The sequence below is a fragment of the Branchiostoma belcheri genome, unplaced genomic scaffold, assembly GCF_001625305.1.
Source record: "Branchiostoma belcheri isolate BF01 breed outbred unplaced genomic scaffold, Haploidv18h27 scaffold8, whole genome shotgun sequence".
Classification (NCBI taxonomy): Eukaryota; Metazoa; Chordata; class Leptocardii; order Amphioxiformes; family Branchiostomatidae; genus Branchiostoma; species Branchiostoma belcheri.
In genome coordinates, this window is record NW_017804464.1 from 4,330,817 (window position 1) to 4,348,677 (window position 17,861).

Consider the following 17,861-nt stretch of genomic DNA (forward strand, 5'->3'; position numbering starts at 1 on the left):
CTGCCAAATTGCCCCCAAAATTGTCGCTTTAGACCTTTCTTTACACTTCCATTCTTCCGCAAAAAAAGCTGCCAAATTGCCCTAAAACTGTCGCTTTAGACCTTTCTTTTTACACTTCAATTCACCCGCCAAAAACTGCCAAATTGTCGCTTTAGACCTTTCTTCACTTTTCAATTCTCCCGCAAAAAAACTTTGTATCTTAGGCCACATTCCTTGTTTAATAACTCCATTTTCCCGCCAAAAAAAAGTAATTGGCACCCTCACCTGGTTAATTAATTGGATTAAGTTTTCCCGCCAAAAAACTTAGTATATGGAGCACTCTAACCTTGAACTTGTGCCCCCCTCCCCACTCTTCCTGCCCACCTCCCACACTTCTTCCACAACTCAAGAGTATGTTAGTTACACTGTTCTCTCTGGACTTCTTCGCACATGTAGTCACCACACTCTGCTACACAAACACTTGGTTTATCGAGTGCAGTTTTCCACCACTTAGACTTTAGAATAATCTCTCGTTCTCCTGGTCGGTCAATGCACTAAGTGTACTCCCCGTGGGATGTCTTTCCGGAGACATTGATGCTTCGACACATCAGTATACCAGTGCAATTGACTGACCAGGAGAGCCGGAGATTATTCTAAAGTTTAAGTGGTGGAAAAACTGCACTCGATAAACCAAGTGTTTGTGTAGCAGAGTGTGGTGACTATATGTGCGAAGAAGTCCAGAGAGAACAGTGTAACTAACATACTCTTGAGTTGTGGAAGAAGTGTGGGAGGTGGGCAGGAAGAGTGGGGAGGGGGGCACAAGTTCAAGGTTAGAGTGCTCCATATACTAAGTTTTTTGGCGGGAAAACTTAATCCAATTAATTAACCAGGTGAGGTTGCCAATTAGGTGTTTCTTTTTGGCGGGAAAATTGATCAACAGATTTTTTTGGCAGAATACTTTCAATCAACCATAGCCACGTCCAATGAACCATGTCCAAAGAAGTGTAAAAAAGGTTTAAGTGACAAGTTCGGGGCAATTTGGCACTTTCAACGACACGATACGAAGAATTTTTCAGTGACAAGTTTGGGGCAATTTGGCATTTTCAACGACACCATACGAAGAATTTTTCAGTGACGCCTAACGTGGGATTAAAGTTGCTGGTTAAAGTTAAAAAGTTAAAGGCTTTTCACGGAAAAAAGGCATACAGACTGAACTGGGCAAAAGAGAGAAGTGTGAGTGTAAGTGTGTGCACCTGAAGGCATGTGGAGTGTTGTCTCGTGTTAATAAAAGCAACCATACTCACACCTCCCCATCTTCTTTCACACAGCTCTGTCCATAAAAGTTTGGTTCTTCCTATCCGCTCAGACCATGCTTCGGGTCCACATCTTGAAAACGGGAGAAACAAAAGTCAGTGTATAGAAAAGAGCAATTGGCCTATAGCAAGAAATTATGTCACACAACATACAACTTTAAACCACATTCAACTTTGGTCCCAACATCAAAACCCCGATTTTACTTCAGAGAAATTCAATTGTCAAAGGAAAACATGAACTTGCCAAAACATTCACTATCTAGTAGTTACCGGTAATGCCCATAATTATTATATAATAATATATAACAACTATTATAAAATATGTACAAAAGGCAATCTAGCAGCGGTTTGTTTGGTCCATTTACAGTGTCTAATTTACCAACATCTAAATTTATGCATTTTCCCCCAAAATAACCACCCAGTATCTATGTTAAGCATAATTGACAAAATTGAAAACAACACAGCAAACTTTAGAAATGAGGAATACACACGATATCGATGCAACTGGCACTATTTTCCTTCAAAACTTTTTTGCTTCAAAATCAATTTTTTTTAGCCTCGTGGTGGAATGTTGATCTGGGACCAGTAAAGGGCACATATAGATTGGATAGTAAGCGCATCTTGTACATAATATTGAGCCGGCGTACAAAGGAACTGCCAAGTCCTCACGAAAACGTTACTTCAACAAATAGATCAACCATGAAAACAATTCATTGGGCACGTGTAACGCTAGTTACCTCCATGAAATGTGTCATGGAGGTTATATTTACCTCCATGAAATGTGTCATGGAGGTTATATTTTCAGTTGCGTTTATCTGTCCGTCTGTCTGTTGGTCAACAAGATAACTCAAGAACGCCTGGATGGATTGGTTTCATACTTGGTGTGTTGGTAGGGTGTGACGAAAACTGGAAATGATGACATTTTGGCTTCCCTTGGTACTGCAGCGCAACTTCCGGTTTTGATATCTCGCGATCTGGACATGCTAGGGTCATGAAATTTTGATGGAAGGTAGCTCTCGTGCTTGGAAAGAAGTCATATGAGTTTGGGCCCCCTAGCGGCTTGTTCTGGAACTGCAGGGCACTTTCTGGCGAAATGTTTAAAAGCCAATAAGTCCAGACAGGAACAACTGTGATGATATTTTCATTATTTTTGGTGTGTAGGTAGCTGAGAGAGAGATGTACATAATTAAATGCAAATTATGCAAATGAGGACTTTATTTGCATAATTAATGAGGAAATTCTATAATTACAGTTTTTTACATTATACTACTTACATACATGTAATGTATGTAACCTATGGCAGGCAGAACTTCAACAGATACTAATTATGCAAATGATGACCTAATTTGCATAATTAATGCGAAAATTCTATGATTTCGTAATGGTGAATGATGAGAATGTCATACTTGGGATATCTGTAAGTTAATCAAAAGTTAACATACATCACAATGCATATATCATGTTAATGCAGAGGTCATTTGCACAATTAAAGAAGAAATTTACATTTACATATCAAGATCATATTTCATGGAGGTATGAGATCTCGGAATTCTAGTTCTGTGATGGATTTCTATGGCCCCACTAGGGTAAAAAGTGTCCGGATTGAGCTGAATTGATTCGCTTGGATCGGATATACAGCGAATCAATTTGCCGTAGTACATGGGAATGGGGCCTTTGAAACATGACACTGGCTATCTGTGTCCAACAAAAACCTCAACCAACCGTTCAGCCGTGGCACTCAAATCAAGCTTTTCTCATCACATTGTACTTGTCAACGTCAACTAAACCCTCTTACTTATCTAGAAACTATGTCTTTGAAGGCCTCGAAACACTGTAAGCCTTGAACTTATTTGTGTGTAACTGTAAGGGTTGTTTCCAGAACCAAATACACATAAGTGACAACTTCAATGGACTTTCTTGGCAAAACATTGCTGAGTTGGGGATGTACCTCAACATGGTGGCACATGAGGGGCAAGGGAGATGACGTCATGTGAATACGCCCTATTCTTCCTTACATGAGTATTATGACATGAATGTTGTTACACTGTTAAGCTTAGGGAAAAAGGTTTCGTTTATTGAGTTGTGCACTTAAGCTTGTATTAAAAACTACCAAGACAGGTAAACAAGAACTGGAAAAAGTGCAAAGGACTGGGCTACTAGACTGATTCCTACACTTAAAGAACTTTTCTACAGTTCTAGACTCCAGAGTCTCAAGCTTCCATCGCTGGAAGTGGAATACAGACAAGAGGGGAGACATGATTCAGGTCTTCAAAATCATGAAAGGTTTTACAAGGGTTCTAGTTTGCAGTTTCTTCACTCCTGTAGAACAATCCATAACCAGAGGACACCCCCTCAAGGTAAAAGTCCCACTGGCAAAGACTTGGGTGAGAGGTCAAGCCGTCTGCATCATAACTGTCAACAACTGGAACTCCCCACCAACAATGTAGCAGTGGCAGAAAACATATTATTAACCAGTTCAAAACCAGGTTAGATAATCACTGGGAGAGTCTGAGACAAAAGTTCGCACTATCAGTGAAGACCAGACACAACAGGCTGATGACACACAGAAGCCTACTCTCCTGAATAAGTATCAAGGTAAACTACACTGTCACATAACAAATACATAAGCCACAAAAATGGTGGTCACAGTTGTGTACAATTAAACAATAGAAAGAAAGCAATGGGTCCCGACAACATGCACCCAAGGATACTTAAAGAATTGGCGAGCATCCTGGCAAATCCATTAAAAACTCTGTTCGATAAGTCTTTAAATGAAGGCATACTCCCCGATGAATGGGTATGGTCACCGCACACATGAAAGCTGGCAGTAAAACTGAGAAGGTCCAAAAAAGAGCAACAAAGAGGGTACCTGGGCTTAGGGACCTACTAGTACCTTATGCTGAGAGACTTAAAGTACTTGGACTAGCCATGCTAGTATACAGAAGGCTCAGACCTGATCAACACCTACAAGTTCATTCACGGAAAATACAAAACTGTCTCACCTTTTGAACTGGAATCAGGCAGAACAACAAGGGGTCACTGTCTACGGGTAGCAAGGAAAGCAGCAAATGGCAACAAAAGGGCTTGCTTTTTTGCCAACAGAATGGAAGTATGGTGGAACAACCTCCCAGGGTTTGTGGTGATGTCACCTAGTGTGAATGCTTTGAAGGAAAGGCTGGATTTATATATGAAAAGAGAAGAATCTGATGTTCGACTACAGAGCTCTGGATCATCCCCAGAAACCAGAGATGTCTGTGCACTGAGACTGAAAGAGAAGAGCGGCCTAAACTGGAACTCTAGCTCCTATACATCTACTAACTCTACTCTAAGATATTAGTACTAACACATACTATAAATGATACAGAGCCAACAAGGTGCCTGGCTAAACTGGGATGGTGTGGTCGAGAGAAGGTTCACATGGACCGACCTGTGGAATATACAGAGTGCCAGGTTGAGTTTCTTAGTGAGAGCAGCGTATGACGTCCTCCCCACCCCTCGGAACCTCACTCGGTGGTATAGGAATGAGGAGTCTTGCCAGCTGTGCGGGGTAGCTCAAGCCGACTTGAAACACATTCTGTCAGGCTGCAAGACTGCTCTGCAACAAGGTCGCTACACATGGAGACACAACAAGGTGTTAAGACAGCTAGCAGTGAAGCTGGAGGAAGTAAGAAAGGAATCCTCCAGCACATCATCATCCTTTCAGTCCATCCAGTTTGTGAAAGAGGGTCAGAAACCAAGATCAACAGCAGTCACTGGTACAGTTAACTCAGGAAGCAGTATTCTGTGCAGGGGAAAGTGGGAGATGAGAGCAGACTTGGACAGACAACTCCACTTCCCGAGCACCATCTGTGAGACGTCTCTTAGACCGGATCTAGTCCTGTGGTCCGAGGATCAGAAAGCTGTACTGATTGAGTTAACAATCCCGTGGGAAGAAAATGTGCAAGCAGCATTTGAAAGAAAGAAACTGAAATATGATGATCTGGTCCAGCAGTGCAAGCAGAAAGGATGGCAGACGCGCCTATACCCAGTAGAAGTCGGAGTAAGAGGATTTGTAGGGACTTCCTTCATGCGTCTGTGCAGGGACTTCAACATCAGGGGAAAAGCCCAGACAAAGCTCACTAGACAGGTGACTGAGGAAGCAGAAAGAAGCAGTTTTGTGTTGTGGCTGAGGAGAAAGGATAAGGCGTGGAAGTCCTTCCAGAGAAGTGGCGACAGTGCCTGAAACGGAGCAGGGACGCCTGCTCCGTTGCCCCACCCCCCAGAGACGTCTTAGGCAGAACGGGGCGAAACGTCGAGGAAGGGAGGCGTCTAACTGATGAGACGGCACTGCAGACACTTGGAACCTTCCGTGGTGCTGAGAAGCACGCCAAGCTCAGCAGCAGCTAGGCAGGTCAGTTTTGATCTGTATGTCCAATATACAATAAGGACCAAGCTTGCATAGTTCATCCTCAAAATCAAATCAGTGCAACCACAGTGACTGCTTCATACAAATGTAATTTGGCAATGAAGTATAAAATCTAGTAAAATACCAAAATTATGTGACAACATCTGATTCAAAAGCAAGGATAAACCAGCAACAAAACCGAAATTAAACTACATTTATTTTCACTTGTGCACAGATTTAATTTTGGGTGCTCAGAACTTCAGAATTAAATGAGATATGCACCCGATTAATTTAAGCCTTGGGAAGTCTTGTTTACGCGACTTTTTTGGCGGGAACGTTGAGTGGGTTTAATTTTGCACACGTGCGGTACGTTCCAAAAGGTGTTCACTGGGCCAAACTGTGGAAAATTCCAACAACAAAAACGTGTTTGTAACAGTTTTAGCAGCGAAATGTGCTCCTAGCTTTTTTCAATGCCACTCAACAAGGAAGAAATATATTCAGTGTTCCCCAAAACCACGATAGTCAGGAAAACAACCTCCCTATTAAAAATATTCAAGTACAAAATGGCCCACAAATATTATATGTGTGCAACATATCGTTCCAGAAAACGCAAATTTCTACGGAATATGACGTTTAAAATAACTAATTATAACGTGGTCTGTTGCTACAGGTTTGTTAGAAGTACAAACATGTACATTCAAGGAGCTAATTTGTTGGCTTACCTCGCAAGAACGAGTCTTTTTCAGCACCACGCCACGCCGCCACATGGTAGTCGCCATTTTCGGCCCATTTTCGTTTCCAGTCTCCGAACTCCGCCCGCCAACGCAAGGAAACTTTGACGAATTTTCTCCCTCAAACATCCAAAAAACGGCACACATCCGACCTGGAAACGCCCAAATGATAAACTGTACACTTGAGATGGATAATTTGGGGACAAAAAGCCGAAAATTTACCCCAAAAGTTGGAGAGAATTCACACACAACACGCCACACGAAATCGTNTTCAGGTCTTCAAAATCATGAAAGGTTTTACAAGGGTTCTAGTTTGCAGTTTCTTCACTCCTGTAGAACAATCTGTAACCAGAGGACACTCCCTCAAGGTAAAAGTCCCATTGGCAAAGACTTGGGTGAGAGGTCAAGCCGTCTGCATCATAACTGTCAACAACTGGAACTCCCCACCAACAATGTAGCAGTGGCAGAAAACATATTATTAACCAGTTCAAAACCAGGTTAGATAATCACTGGGAGAGTCTGAGACAAAAGTTTGCACTATCAGTGCAGACCAGACACAACAGGCTGATGACACACAGAAACCTACTCTCCTGAAGAAGTATCAAGATAAACTACACTGTCACATAACAAATACATAAGCCACAATAATGGCGGTCACAGTTGTGTACAATTAAACAATAGAAAGAAAGCAATGGATCCCAACAACATGCACCCAAGGATACTTAAAGAATTGGCGAGCATCCTGGCAAATCCATTGAAAACTCTGTTCGATAAGTCTTTAAATGAAGGCATACTCCCCGATGAATGGGTATGGTCACTGCACACATGAAATCTGGCAGTAAACCTGGAAAAGGTCCAAAAACGAGCAACAAAGAGGGTACCTGGGCTCAGGGACCTACCTTACGCTGACAGACTTAAAGTACAGTACTACTACCAGTACTTGGACTACCCATGCTAGTATGCAGAAGGCTCAGACCTGATCAACACATACAAGTTCATTCACGGAAAATATAGAACTGTGTCACCTTTTGAACTGGAATCAGGCAGAACAACAAGGGGTTACTGTCTATGGGTAGCAAGGAAAGCAGCAAATGGCAACAAAAGGGCTTGCTTTTTTGCCAACAGAATGGAAGTATGGTGGAACAACCTCCCAGAGTTTGTGGTGATGTCACCTAGTGTGAATGCTTTTAAGGAAAGGCTGGATTTATATATGAAAAGAGAAGAATCTGATGTTCGACTATACAGAGCTCTGGATCATCCCCAGAAACCAGAGATGTCTGTGCACTGAGACTGAAAGAGAAGAGCGGCCTAAACTGGAACTCTAGCTCCTACACATCTACTAACTCTACTCTAAGATATTAGTACTAACACATACTATAAATGATACAATAAGGACCAAGCTTGCATAGTTCATCCTCAAAATCAAATCAGTGCAACCACAGTGACTGCTTCATACAAATGTAATTTGGCAATGAAGTATAAAATCCAGTAAAATACCAAAATTATGTGACAACATCTGATTCAAAAGCAAGGATAAACCAGCAACAAAACCGAAATTAAACTACATGTATTTTCACTTGTGCACAGATTTAATTTTGGGTGCTCAGAACTTCAGAATTAAATGAGATATGCACCCGATTAATTTAAGCCTTGGGAAGTCTTGTTTACGCCACTTTTTTGGCGGGAACGTTGAGTGGGTTTAATTATGCACACGTGCGGTACGTTCCAAAAGGTGTTCACTGGGCCAAACTGTGGAAAAGTCCAACAACAAAAACGTGTTTGTAACAGTTTTAGCAGCGAAATGTGCTCCTAGCTTTTTTCAATGCCACTCAACAAGGAAGAAATATATTCAGTGTTCCCCAAAACCACGATAGTCAGGAAAACAACCTCCCTATTAAAAATATTCAAGTACAAAATGGCCCACAAATATTATATGTGTGCAACATATCGTTCCAGAAAACGCAAATTTCTACGGAATATGACGTTTAAAATAACTAATTATAACGTGGTCTGTTGCTACAGGTTTGTTAGAAGTACAAACATGTACATTCAAGGAGCTAATTTGTTGGCTTACCTCGCAAGAACGAGTCTTTTTCAGCACCACGCCACGCCGCCACATGGTAGTCGCCATTTTCGGCCCATTTTCGTTTCCAGTCTCCGAACTCCGCCCGCCAACGCAAGGAAACTTTGACGAATTTTCTCCCTCAAACATCCAAAAAACGGCACACATCCGACCTGGAAACGCCCAAACGATAAACTGTACACTTGAGACGGATAATTTGGGGACAAAAAGCCGAAAATTTACCCCAAAAGTTGGAGAGAATTCACACACAACACGCCACACGAAAGCGTGGTCACACTAGCTTGCAGCTGGTCGAACGGAGCGTACCATGTGTGATAATTGTATAGGGGTGCCAATGAGATTAATCATTATTGCTTTTGATAATTAACCATCACCATTCCCCGACCAATCAAAACTAATTATTCTTGTCGACCAATTTTGGACTTGTTTTCTGTGCCAAACCCAACGATCAGAATACCTTCTGCCACAGCAAGTGTTTATATCCCCAAACTTGTGGATATCACCCCCCCTCCTGTCAATGTACATTACCAATGTGGACCTCTCCTTGGTGCTGAAATTACCATCAGTTCCATGTATTAAGTATTGCAGTTGTGGTCTCAATACTTACTGTACTAGACGTTTTGTTTGACACAACGGAACACCCATGGAAAAGCGAGGGATTGATGTATTTTAGTACATATATACAGTATATAGTACATTGAAGCCTGTATATCAACAATATCTTTCATCAAGTCACATACATTTTCTGAGGATTAAGAAAAAGTAACAACAGGGTTTACGGAAAAAACCGGGTGCCTGTCAGGCCAGGCTACCACAATATCAGGTATAATTTCTTGCTTAACAAGGTTTATAATGCAAAATGCCAATACCAATGCCATTTACTTGCCATTATAATTCCATATTGTATGTCTGTAATGTTGGTATGGAAATAAAGAATTTGAATTGGAAAAAATTTGAAAGTGTAGGAATCTTGTTTGTTTTAATAGCTTGCCATTATAATTCCATATTGTATGTCTGTAATGTTGGTATGGAAATAAAGAATTTGAATTGGAAAAAATTTGAAAATGTAGGAATCTTGTTTGTTTTAATAGCTTGCCATTATAATTCCATATTGTATGTCTGTAATGTTGGTATGGAAACAAAGAATTTGAATTGGAAAAAATTTGAAAATGTAGGAATCTTGTTTGTTTTAATAGCTTGCCATTATAATTCCATATTGTATGTCTGTAATGTTGGTATGGAAATAAAGAATTTGAATTGGAAAAAAATTTGAAAATGTAGGAATCTTGTTTGTTTTAATAGCTTGCCATTATAATTCCATATTGTATGTCTGTAATGTTGGTATGGAAATAAAGAATTTGAATTGGAAAAAAATTGAAAATGTAGGAATCTTGTTTGTTTTAATAGCTTGCCATTATAATTCCATATTGTATGTCTGTAATGTTGGTATGGAAATAAAGAATTTGAATTGGAAAAAATTTGAACATGTAGGAATCTTGTTTGTTTTAATAGCTCGCCTTTTTTTTCGCCCGCTAGCATTAGATTTGGAGTCTGCTGAGGATGTCATCCATAATTTACTTACTAAGGCCTTATAATTAACTCTTGGTATAGATTGGGAAGTAGATTTTTCAGGAAAGAGCTAAGTTAACAGCACCATAATTCCAAGTTGTCAACTAGGCAATTTCTTCTCTCACCCTAACCATATAACTACATGTATCAATAGATATGAAATGCTGAACATTCCTGTTATATCGGTAGCTGCAATAATATTTTGAATCGTTTAGGGGCGCTTTTCAACTGCCCAAGCAGAGTTTCGATCTCTTCGTACTGCAGTTATACTTTCAATCGTTTAGGGGCGCCTTTTAACTATCCAGAACAGGTGAAATTATATTGTGAAGATGATGTTTGTATAGGAATGTTACAATTTCGGATTGAAATATTATTTCAGCAGATTTGGTACTGGTACATTTTGAAATAGTCTACATTTGGATGTGACTAGTCAGTCATGATTTATTAATATTTGTATGAATTAAGTTGTATTTCAGCCTTTACAATTTGACAGCTTCTAGGAGTCCATTCCAGACAAATAAGTGATATGGCTTTTTGAAATATTCGTCAAAAAAAATGTGTGGCCGCCTCACAATAAGTGAACTAATGCCTGTTGGGCTAAATTTTGAGCTGCTCCCTTGTTATGAGTTGATCCCTATAGGTGCATCCAAACGCCGTTAATCTGGGGTCGGCAGGTTAAAACACTGGATGTCGGAATTGTCCCTGCCAAATCGGATTCTTGTATTTGTTATCACTTCAAATTTTAATGTTGTCCCCGGGGACCAGGCATCCATTATGCACGATATTTCCAGACAGGTAATAGCATTAACTGCAGGAAAATTGTAGGCGCGTACCGAAAGCCTGCAAATCAATTTTATAGCTATTATGAATATTTCCGAAAACGGCCTGTCGTATCTTAAAGCTCTGCTCTCATCGCATGAGGCCCGGAGAGTGTTTTGTGTGCAGAACTTACGGCTAATGGCAAATCTTCACTGTCACCACATAAATACCACGGAGACTGGGCCGGATCTCATTTGGCGGCAATTAAAGATCAGTTTGTGACTAGCTCATATGTTCTGATGTTTTAGTGCATGTACATGCAGGCGTTTGCATGTGTGTTCCAACAAAGTTTCTATCATCTCTTTCATCTCTTTTGTACGAATCATTGGTATTGTTCTAGATCTACTCTGGCTCTTTAATTTTCACACACAGTATATCTCCTGTCAATGGTTGACATTCACATTGACCCGAACACGTCCAATGATATCAAGACACTGACAACATTCTTCAAGACTCTCAATTTACAGCCATGTACTATGTAGAGATGAAATATATGCCAGGAAATTCATTTTCAACAAGTACATTGAGGTCAAAAGTTTACACCGTTCGTCCTCATGCAATGTTGAAAGCACAGGAAAATGCCACATACTTGGGGGAGGCCTAGCTAAAAGCAGTGCCCTTCTTTCTATTTTGAACTTTGCAAAGGCATTCCAAGAATAGGAAACACTTCGTCAGGCATTTCACGATTGCGGTCTTTTACACGCCCGGAAAATTCCTCCCCTTTGTAAACAAATTCCTAGACATTGTGGCACGTCGGTGAACCATGGCCTTCCTCTGGTGAGAGAACTTGGCTTTGAGGCGAGACTGACTGAAAGCAGTCCAGGGGGGAAGTTGGAGATTAGGGCGGATTATGTCTGATCCGGCCTGACTGAGGCTGGGGAGGGGAGCAGGTGTGATGAGGAAAGCTTTTAGTGTTATAATCCGGACAAACTGAGGTGCAGAGGGGGTGGGAGGGTGGTATTAATGTTATCAAAAACTGGAGGCTCACTGTCTCATACACAGCCCAACTTCACACACACACACACTTGCACACACACACACACAAACAAACACACAAGTCATGTAGACTTGCACGCAAACATGTACATGTATGTATGTTTTGCATGTACATCAACAGACCTAGCTACAAGGTCTTATGCTACACGGCTTAAAATATAGTCACTTTATCCTATTCAGTGTAGCATTCCAGTCTTCTATTTCTTGTTACTAGTAGCTTGCTTGCTTGCACACATACAGTACATGTACACATACAAGTTGTGATCTTAAATGCACATTTGTAATGAAGGACACTGAGCCCTTGGGAAAGTTTAAGTCTCTTTATTGAGATGAAGCCCGACACCGTTTCATACAACCCCATGTTCCTATCATAGCAGAATAACTTACACTTCTGACACTTATTTACAAGACATCTTCCTACATGTGGGGTTTAAAACCCAGAAGTAAAATCAACAATGAATACTCAATGGATGAAAGAGATATACATAGTGTGAAATGATGTGGCAGACATTGCCAAGATAATTTACACATTAAAAGTCCATAATCACCATCACTCAAAATGATACACAATCCCTTGGTATAGTAACACATGAATAGGTCGTAAAAGACAAGGCTAAAATTGTTAGGATAGGATACTAGCACACAGTTCTAAGGAAGAAATAATGATTGCAGCATTTAATACAGAAAGGAACAATACAATGCCACGAAGGGTGCAACAGCAACACCTGCATGTACATGATATCTATACATGTAGTTTTTATATCCTACAATATTGCAGAACTAATAGTGGTTTGGGGTATGTTTTTTGCACCCCCTCCTAAAATTTGAATAGTTCAGGTCCAAAAACCTAATCATAGTAGTACAAGAAGACATGAACACACTTCTGTATACTGTTGGCATCTATGAAAGAAAGTCATGGCACTATACATGCTATCAGCACCCCACCCAACCCCATTGTACAGAGACAACAAAAATCAGAAACTTCCTACACTATTAAGTACATGAAACAGCACTGTACTGATTTGGGCTATTCCATTTTTACCCCAGGGGAAGAGACAAGTCATATCCCATCAATCATCTTCCCTATTTCATATTGATTCGATAAATAAACCTCCCTTTCCAATCGGCAGTTTGGAACTGCTCCTCCCTAAACAATTAAAATGAAGAAAATATTCAAGATGAAAAATCCATAAATTGCAGAACCAATGTGACATGATCCTCATGCATGCTGGGAAATATGATGCATGCTGGGAAAAGAAGAGCCAATTTGAGGCCAGAAATGAAACATTAGGATTCTAGAACAGTTACTATCCCATAATCAAGAAACATTTTCATATCTAACATTTACAGTTTCTGACATTCGACAGTGTGTGTGATGATTATTATCCAACATAGCCGGAGGCTACATGTACACAAAGGATCAAATCTACAATTCCTAATGAATCCTCCCTTACGCAGAAATGGGAAAGTCCACTGACTGATTCTAGATGACTGACTGGCATATATATATATGGTGAAGGGGATGGCTTATAATGTGGTTCTGGCATAAGTTTTGTACAATTTCCCCAAGTAATCCAGTGAATGTTAGCACATGTACCATGAGACAGGAAAAGAATAGAGTTGTCCGGACTGGACAAACCTCTTGGAGAAACAGCAAAGAGAGAATATTTTGTTTTAGAAGAAGACAGGAGGGTTGTATGTACAGGAAATAGAAGGGGGAAATCTGTAGTTTCAGCCTACTGAAGATCACTCGTTCATTGTTCCCAAACAGTAGTGCTGAAAGGCTGAGTAGCTATAGGTACCCAGTAATCACTTATTTCATCTGCTGAAACAACTTAAGTCAAACAAGGAAATATTTTGGCAACACTACTGAATCATCTACCATAGGTAACCTACACATCATGTCAAACATTCCAGTAAAACAGCAAGTCTTTTGCTAAAAAGGACAAAAAATACATTACAACATTGCACCATTTTCCATTGGCATATCTCCCTACATTGTACAATTTACAGTGTAAAAGCAGAATCCCCAAAACATGCCTTGGCTTAAAAGTTCCCTTTGACAGAAATTCCTTGGTCTGCAGCCCTTATATACCAATTCTTAAACAGGTCTTTTATCAGTAAGAAAAATGTATTTTTTAAGAGTTTTGGAGTGCATTTCTGTGTTTCAGACAGCAGCAGTGAGGAGCTTTAGAACCAAGACCCAATGTTCTTAATTTGGCCAAGTTAATCCAATTAATTAAAAAAACACAACTGCTGACTGATGTAACTGCTAGCTTCTACTGTTAACTTACAGACTCCTATAATCAACTTTTACCACAGAGGCCAGGTATTTTGAAAAGTGGACAGTTTAGTACCATTGCTGCAGGTAGGCTAACACATCTACATCACACCCAGCTCAGCATTAAAATTTCATATCATGCCCCAATGTGGATGTGGTTCCATTACATCAATCATAATGAATGATGGCAGCATTTTTTTTTTACACAAAACCGGAAACTTGTTCTTATTTCAAATAGTCTTTTTGTAGTCTAAGCTGGCTTAAACTACTTTTGTAGAACTTCTCTTACAAAATGGACATGTTTTAACTCTACAACCTCCTACCATATTTAACCACAGTTCTGGCTCTGTTGCCCCACAACTTAGTCTTTGATGGATGGAAAAGCCTTAGAATCATGTTATCTCCAACCAGTTTAAACCAGATTTAACCAGAAGATTCTAGTTTTGACCAGCAGTCACTCTCTAAGTAGTCCAGATTCCATGTTTAACAAGATACTGTATATCCAACAACTGTTGTTATGCCCAAACCAATGATGCACTAAACCGGTTCGAGCTGGAATCCTCCGGTTTCCTGTTGCCTAGACCATGGAGTGGTCGACCTTAATCTTGACCGGTAAGGGGCCGGCTTGTTCTTCTGGTGTTTCCAGTGTTGGTACTTCCACCACGCTGCCTGGTGCTGACTTCTGTTGGGCAACTATGGTCTCCATGTCTCCATAGATACTCAGCTTCTGTAAACAACAAACATTCATTTTCTGTTAGAGCACAACACAACACAAATTTCCAGTTATCTACTCAATATCTTTTGTGCTGAACATGAACACATGCATTTAGATGATGATGATAAATGTTACAATTATGGTTTCACCCAAATGTCTTTTGCTACCTTCTTTTTCCAACATTTGGTATCAAACACCTTCTTTTTCCCACCAAATATTGACATGGCTTACAAAATAAATTTGGCTCTATTAGTGGCTGAAACTGAGAGAGATTTTACTTTGTCTAATGTAAGGAAGAATGATCATCTGTCACATACCGGCTGCTTGAGTGTCTGTTCCTGTGCTGTTGCGGAGGTGGCACAGCACAGCCACAGGATGGCCAGCACAGACAGGAACAGCGTGGAGCTAAGCAGCCACCTGGGCAGACCCGACTTCTTCGACACACAGCCCAACCAATCAGCTGCCGGCTGGGGCCTGCCCGGCCAATTAGCATCCTGGGATATTCTCTGGAGGCGCGGCTCTCTGGGCTGTAATCTTCTGTCGTCTAGCTCAAGGTCAAGGTCATCAAGGAGATCCAGGCTGACCTCTGGGCGCAGCTCTGACCTTGGAACTAAAGGAGACAATAACAATAAGGAGGATCAATGTGAAGTCTTGCAGTCCAGGGCCACTGGAAATCATGAGTAATGGAACCTACTAACATGGCAATTTGATGATTTCCGGTTCAATATCACAGTCTGACAAAAGAAAACTGAATTTTTGGCTACAGTGTATGTCTACCGCATTTTTCAGAATGACTAACATAATCACCTTGCCAACATATGACTCCAGTAATGGGGTTGTATGACCACAGATACTTGTCATGTTCATGAGTTGGTTTGAATTCAATTAAAGCACATTACCTATGTACTAACACAGATGAGCATTCATGCTACTAGTAGAAACAGAGAGAGACTTGTATGTTGTGGGAAGAAGTGCAATTATGTGTAGAGTGTGATGTGGTAGATTTTGTAGAATTTATACACAGATGTAAATGTGATACTTACAGTGGAAGTTGTCATCTTCAGGGATAATCCTGTCCACAAACACTTCAGGCTCCGACTACAAGGAACAAAAACAAAACCTGGTTAACTCTCTTTCTTCTGCATAGGCTTGGTACATGCATTAAGCCACTGCAGCTCGATGGTTCAATGTTCACAGAGCAGCAAGGAGAATTGTTGCTACCAAATACAATTCTCTTCTTATGTTAGAATGTTCAAATCCTAGCTACCTTGTACTACCGGTATAGAAATTCCTATATACTAGTAGTTGGTCATTTATCCCTAAAAATAGTACCTTCGTGAGTTCTGATATCATAATTCATGTATTACTTTACGACAAACGTGTATATGAATACATGCATACCCCCCTTACAAATGTATCTGCATGCCAATCACTGCATGGCTCATAACAGTCTGAAATTTTCAGTAATCCATCAGTTCCTAGACATTTGTATTGAATTTCCTACATTTTCTCCCTCTTCACTTAAGTTCCAAAATTGCAGAAATTTGTTTGGGGGCAGAGGTTGGGCCTGGATAAGTGGTGCGTCTCCCCTGTGTCTAATTTAGCCCCAATATTGGGGTGAAGGGAAGGAAGGAGGGATCCGAGGGGAACAATTACCGCCGAAGGAGCCGCAATCGGAATTACTGCCTACAGGCAACACCTGCTGCATGCAGTTAGTCAAGACCGAGATTTTATAGAGCTGGGATATCGAAGATATAATAATCTAGCACAGTGTAGATTTCCATGCACCAAGGAGGTTATGTCCTTTCTACCTCCATGCATGCACTTATAGGAGACAAACATCAATGTAGGACTATGCTACCACCTATCAAGAGTAGATGGAGAAATTTATGGAGCTGGGATATCAAATCTAACACAAATGTGACTTCCAGGCCCTTAAAGGAGGAAAACGTCCATGGATGTGGGACTTTGCTACCACCTATATTATAACACAATATCTTTTGATATTCCAAAAGCTGGCAATCATCAACATGTATCTACAGTGCAGTGGGGTTACCTGAACCTGTGGTTGAATTTTTACACGTCTTGAAGATCTTGGTTAAATTTTTCTTGTTACGACAAAACATGCCTGGACATTTGTAAATTAAAGCTCAGGAATTTTTAGATTGCTTGCTGTGTAACCAGGCCTCCAGCCAGCACCTGTTTTTCCATCAGTTGCAGGAACTTTTCCTTACTGACGGTTGCAGCGTGTGACAGAATTTTTTAAAACCAATCCGACAACTTTGATACACAAAGTTGACAAAATTCTTGGGCAAAATATAAAAACACCCAAAGGACCACTGTCCACCCCATGATTTGCCTCTCAAAATGTGGAAAATTGCATTTGTAAAGGCTTGAAAATTCAAAATTTTCCCTAGACCCCCCATAGATAGCGGGCATTCTCTCCCTACGTCAAATCATGAACCTACTCTCATGTCCCTAATAAACATACCCCCCGGAATAAACATACCCCCCGGACAAATCGTCAAAGTCTAATAAACATACCCTCCGGAATAAACGTACCCCCCGGAAAATGATCAAATTGACAGGTGAACTGTGTGTCTTTGATACTAAAATGTGCTCTTTATTTCAATACCAATATATTGGCAAATCTTTCACTGTTACATTTAATTAGTGAGTATATATCACTTTAATTAATGAGTATATATATATTGTACTTGTTTTGGGGAAATACAAAATCCGTAGGAGAAGCTATTGCATTTTACACTTCTGAAATGCACTTTGCTAAGCCTTCTCCTGCATCTTGAGTTGAAAATCTGACTAACTTAAGAGATAGAAAATCAAGCCCAATTAAGTACAAATATAGGGGTTTAATGAGTATATCTACAACAAAATCCATTTCAACATAATAATTATTTGGTATGGTACATTGTCTAGTCTGGTCAAAGTCTGGATTCTGAAGAAGAAAAACTTCTAGAAGAAAAAAACTTT

General features: G+C 40.3%; 1 protein-coding gene across 1 annotated transcript in view; it reads right to left on the reverse strand.

Moving 5' to 3' along the window:
• Positions 1-12,179: 12,179 nt before the first annotated feature.
• The window catches only part of LOC109486146 (transmembrane protein 59-like), a 40,481-nt gene continuing 34,799 nt past the window's right edge, over positions 12,180-17,861 (reverse strand). The window contains exons 5-7 of the mRNA XM_019789851.1: positions 15,914-15,968; positions 15,188-15,480; positions 12,180-14,882 (exon numbers count right to left, since the gene is read on the reverse strand). Coding sequence (XP_019645410.1) covers positions 14,733-14,882; positions 15,188-15,480; positions 15,914-15,968 — 498 coding nt within the window. The 3' untranslated portion in view covers positions 12,180-14,732. The remainder of the gene's footprint in view (positions 14,883-15,187; positions 15,481-15,913; positions 15,969-17,861) is intronic.